This window comes from Cotesia typhae, unplaced genomic scaffold, assembly GCF_013202065.1.
Source record: "Cotesia typhae breed Kobodo isofemale line unplaced genomic scaffold, CoteBio_Ctyphae contig_48, whole genome shotgun sequence".
In the NCBI taxonomy this organism is placed as follows: Eukaryota; Metazoa; Arthropoda; class Insecta; order Hymenoptera; family Braconidae; genus Cotesia; species Cotesia typhae.
Window position 1 is genome coordinate 9,395,845 of NW_027423756.1, and position 5,302 is coordinate 9,401,146.

Genomic DNA, 5,302 nt, shown 5'->3' on the forward strand with positions numbered 1-5,302 from the left:
CACGTGTAAGTAATTTAATTTTCATGCAATACCTACAACAAAGGGTCTGGTTTATTTGGTCTTTGAGTTTGATGTCATTTTCATTATGGAATATTGTGACGCGTTTAACCGCTGCATACACCCCTTTTAAATCTCAGTATTATTATGGTGCTCGGGAATGTTAGTATATTATAGGGAATTTATTAATATTATATAATACAAAGCAACGAAGTAATCACTTTGTGGTTATCAAGGTCTACTCTAGTTCACGATCATCGATTTATGACAGTGGCTTTAGAGTTATATTAATATTGAATTCCGATAAATAATATACAATAGGATAATCATGTGTCACTTTTATTTATTTTTATTGATTAATGATTTAATGAGCAAGATTGTAATTATTTCGTGGGGTGGCAAATAAATTATCAATACAGCTATCGAAGTAAAAGAAGACGTTCAAGTTATCATTTTCGAATTGATTGGTTTTATTTTATAAAAATAATAATGATAACAACACTGTAAATTGATATCGACGAGGTTTAATTGGTATATGTTAAACAACCAAATAGAGTAAAGCTATACTGACTGAACTAGGGTAAATTTCAAGAGAAAATTCTTTACGCGGTAATTGTTAATAGTTTACTAAATATTCGAAGTTTACCAACAAATTTCAACCATACAAGAGATGATGTTAATTATAATTTTTTACAAAATATGTATTAACTCAATTAATAAAGACTTGAAAAAATTATGTGAACTCTTCACAAAAAATTCACGTCAATACTAATTGAAAGTTTAATAAAAAAAAAAAAAGTTATTAAATAATTTAATAAGCTTTTGAGCATATTAATGACCTAGACTTCTTGCCCAGCACTTAAAAGTGAATTAGCCTGAATATTATCATTATACATGAAGAATATGAAGAGGAATAATCTAAAATCAAAAGACAGAGGTTGAAATAACTAAATTATCATTAAGGAAATATAAAAAAAGGAGTCTACAGGTAAATGATATTGAAAATAAAATAACTCAATGAATCGTGATATAAACTCAAGTTATTATTTTTACTCAGGATAGTACTTAAAGACTTACCTCCATTGAATAACAGTAAGCCTTAGCGTTACGAGTAATAGGGTTACTAGATCATCATACATTAACAAAATGCGGAATAAATAGCTACCGCAAACAAAAAAACTAAATAAGGAACAGTAAACTTGACATAATTCCATGAGATTCAAGGTTTCCATCGATATCACATACCATTACCGGAATTTTACGACAAGTTCAGATGCAGTCTGCGTGTATTACAGCCAAACGGGCAGGTCAATATATCGCGTCGCTCCAATTGCAATTCCAGTCCGCAAAAACGGACATCTATGACCGAACCATGCACGCGCCGGGAACTGGCTGCCAAATTCAACGATGCCAAGGGTATCATTAAGTAGAGCAGTTTTCAGCTGTAGAGTTTAAGGTCGCTTTGATTTAGGATTTCATAGAAAAGATTATTATGAATTATTAACATCTCGATAAATGATTTATTTCTTCATGAGTAATTTATCCGAACTTTATTATTTTAAAATTATTACAAAAAAATTATTTATTTTTTTTATCATGACTACTATCACTTTTTTTCGTAATAAAAAATTTTCTAATTAAAATTCTGAGTAATGTATACAAAACAAACGCAATTGTTAAAAATATCGCAGCAAAAGCGGCGTAGACATCGATGAGAGCTGTTTGGTACCAAGACAGAGAGCTGGCGGAAGACTTTAGAAAATTTCTGGCGTTTCCGCGAGCAATGTACTCTGCCCACCAGACCGCGGTCTGCAGCGGTGTCTCGGGCCGGTCACTCCAGGCCTTTTGAAGCAGCTTTGCATTCTTCTGGTAACTAAATAAGACAAGAAATAAAATAAAAATGAGATATGTTAAATTTAATAAGATTATGTATTTAAATTATTAGATCTCAGCTTGACTGCATTTACCTGGAATCGTTGAACACACGATCAATAGCAGATCTCAGAGTTTTAGCGTTAAAACTGTTCCACTCCAATACTACAGCAACTCCGCGGTTTTTTGCAGCCGCCGCGTTGTTGAATTGGTCCCCGTACATTGGAACAACCACCATAGGAACTCCGGCGCTTACACCCTCGCTGACACCCAGCATACCCCCGTGGGCCAAATAACATTTTACATTTGGATGCCCTGGAATAATATTTATAAGTTGCCATTTATATTCATGTATTATATACATTTTTCTTACTTTGTTTCGGAGTATTTCTTAGGGGATAAAGTAATTTGTAAGTCAGACAAGTTATGAATACCAATTATTCCAAACAGTCGGTTTATTTGTCTTGATATTTTTTTTTAATAAATAGTTGATAAAAATTATTTCTACAGACGCTTATGATTAATGAAAAAAAAAAATTAATCTAAATTTTTTTTTTTTTTTTGACTAATGCATAGTGATTTTTAATAGGAGCAGAAATTTATTAATGCATAAATTATTCAATTCATTAAATTTGATAAATACATAAATGACGGATTTTAACATAGCGAATTAATTTGTCCAGTAAAAAAATGTATAAATGGTAGACCAGAGTACAGAAATAACTGCATTGTAATAAGTAAAATGAAGAATCGATTTAATCTTGTATCTACACTGCTATATTTATCTTACATCAATCGCGATAGCATTAAAATCATTATTTTCCTTTTTAGTTCATTGAATCAATACTAGATAAAAAAAATTTTTTTTTTGATAATTACATGATTTAGTTGATATATTTTATTGTGCTTTTCCAACAGATGTTGATAAACATTTTTACGTTAAATATTTAACACTTTTTTGTGCTAATTTGACACAATAAATATTAAATTTACGTGTTAATGTGTTAAATATTTAACACAAAATTTTTTGACGCAATGACGCAAACTTTTTACTGTGTTGGAATAGAATTATTGATGACTTGCTAAATGGCAGTAATATAATACAATTTTGTAATCCCACGCAGAGTCATTATACTCATATCTTATCAGATATAATAATTACTGACGAAGATAAAATTCAATTTTTCTTTCAGCAAAAAAGTAAACCATCAACGCAGATTAAAAACTAATAATAAAACAATGTCAAATAATAGAATTAATTGTATTATTTACAAAGGATTTTTTATTAGTTTATGAAGAAATAATCTCATAAGACTTTGAAAATAATAATTTATCAAGTCTATTATATTTATTAACAGTTCAAATAAAATTTAAGTGTATATTATCTTCATCTGTAAAAATAAGTTTCATTATTAAAAAGCTCAACTAGTCAAAAAATTTGGGTTTAATGTTGAAAGACCACTTGAGTATCTCTTAAATTATACGACTGATCAACTTTGCAAGAATCGGTGGATTCAGTAAAGAGATATCGAACGACAAAAAGAGCTGACATACATGTCCGAAAATAGTCAAAATGGTTTCCTGTGACCTTAAAACGTCGAGCCCTGAGGTGAAAACTGAATTTACGAATATGAGACCAAAGCCAATAATTTTTTTAATCGAAATAAATATTCGGAACCTCCGCAGTGAAAAATTAATAGTAAAATATTTTAAATAAAATTTTTTAAAAATACTTACGAAGAATCGCCGCTTGCGGGAGCCATTTTTTAATAAGAACATTCTTAGGTTTATTTGGCAAATTTTCATCCTCCCACTTCCAGACAACCTTCCGTGGGATACTGCCAAGAACCTCCAAAATATCACTGAGCGTTTCGTTCTTCATCGAACTGGCTTTGATCATAGATCCCCAGCTGAAGAACAAAACTCCCTCATAAGCATTATCGAGGTACTCCTGCAACTCTCCCGGCAATGAAGAGGGATTGATATGTATCCCTCCGACTTCCACGACATTTGGCAAATGTGGTTTAGAGCTGTGCAAAGAGTAATGCGTGTTAACCAGTACAGCAGCAGTATCACGTGCAATATCACTCAGCCGCTTACCCGACAGCCCCAAAGCCTCCTCAGCAACCTTCTCGGTCGGTCGATTGATTGCAAGTTCATAAAATATTTTGGCGTACACCAAACTAAATGCATTGCCTAACCGTTCGATAAAATTCATATTCGAGGTGAACCCGTGAAATAGCACTGGCACATAACTCGGATTATCCGGATTACCTATCCGGTCATTCGCCCATGGCATCAAGACATGTGAGGACAACCCAATAAACGGGGGATTATTGAGATAATTGACAACCGCCAGAGAACAGTCCGAGTTGAAAATTTCGGTCAGTATCAAGTCAAACTTGGGCTTGTTTTTTATCAAGTTTTTAACCTGAGGCAAATTCAGGGCGTCTTCGCAACTCTGCAATCCCATGTTACGTAAGTGGTACAACTCCAACATCCTAGTTACCGGCGTATGTATTATTTGATTCAAATTGACGATATTAACGAACGGATTGAATTTATTTATCAAGCTTACGTCATAATAATTTTTCTGAGTGTTGTTACTTCGCGGAAAATACGAAACCACTGTAATGTCATGCCCGCGGTTCGCTAATTCATCGATCAAGGGCTTGAAAACGTCGAAATGACTCTTCCCCGGGTGACTGAAAAATCCGAGAATTTTGTACTTTTTCTCAGCGCTCACAATTCCACTTGTATAACTTATCGCACATGAAAAAGCAATAAACAAAAGTAAGATCACTTTATTTAATGTTATCATTGTCACTCATATAGATGATGACAGCGAATAAAATTACACTGCGTAAATCATTGAACAATTATCGGCCTCGTTTCAAGCCTTCATTCACTTAAATAATTTATAGTTTAAGCTGTGGATTATAATATATATATAACAAAGAAGACCACTAACTGTATTGTATGTTAGTATTGCAACTGTGAGTTGTGTGGTAATAAAACAACAATCGAGACTTAACTGTTGACAGTGATCTGAGCGCAGATGAGCCCTGGTTATATAATCTTGCCCCACTCTGTCACTACTTGAATTACAACAACCTTTAGATAAAAATATTTCTGGCTGTTTCCTACTTTTTATCTCTGTCCGCTGTTCGATACATAATACTCTTGCTAAGCAGTTTTTTTTTACCTTATCTTCTACATGTGCTTGGACACGTGTAACGAAATTGGAGTAGAGTAGAGTATGAAAAGTAGAAAAAAAAATTTTTTTTTGAGAGAGTTGTTACTATTCTTAGAAAATTACTAGAATATTTATAAGTCGTTAGTCTGACGTCAGAGGTTTAGTATTTGAAAAAGCTAAGTCAGATGTTTAGGCCAGAGCAACGTTGCCAGAATTTCAGTCTAAGGTTTTACTCAA

The 5,302-nt window shown here is 32.6% G+C and overlaps 1 protein-coding gene across 1 annotated transcript; it reads right to left on the reverse strand.

Moving 5' to 3' along the window:
• Positions 1–1,532: 1,532 nt before the first annotated feature.
• LOC141529949 (UDP-glucosyltransferase 2) lies at positions 1,533–4,880 on the reverse strand. Its single transcript, XM_074246750.1, has 3 exons — positions 3,607–4,880; positions 1,965–2,184; positions 1,533–1,870 (listed from the first exon to the last, which is right to left on the reverse strand). The coding sequence occupies exons 1-3, from the start codon at positions 4,688–4,690 to the stop codon at positions 1,576–1,578; spliced, it is 1,599 nt and encodes a 532-aa protein (XP_074102851.1). The 5' UTR covers positions 4,691–4,880; the 3' UTR covers positions 1,533–1,575.
• Positions 4,881–5,302: the final 422 nt, after the last annotated feature.

Bases quoted from the DNA above. Each gene is read 5' to 3' on its own strand.
- LOC141529949 (XM_074246750.1), bottom strand. From the start codon at position 4,690: ATGATAACATTAAATAAAGTGATCTTACTTTTGTTTATTGCTTTTTCA. The intron at 2,185-3,606 runs GTAAGTATTTTT...ATATTATTCCAG, and splicing joins CCCGCAAGCGGCGATTCTTC to GGCATCCAAATGTAAAATGT. The intron at 1,871-1,964 runs GTAAATGCAGTC...TGTCTTATTTAG, and splicing joins CGTGTGTTCAACGATTCCAG to TTACCAGAAGAATGCAAAGC.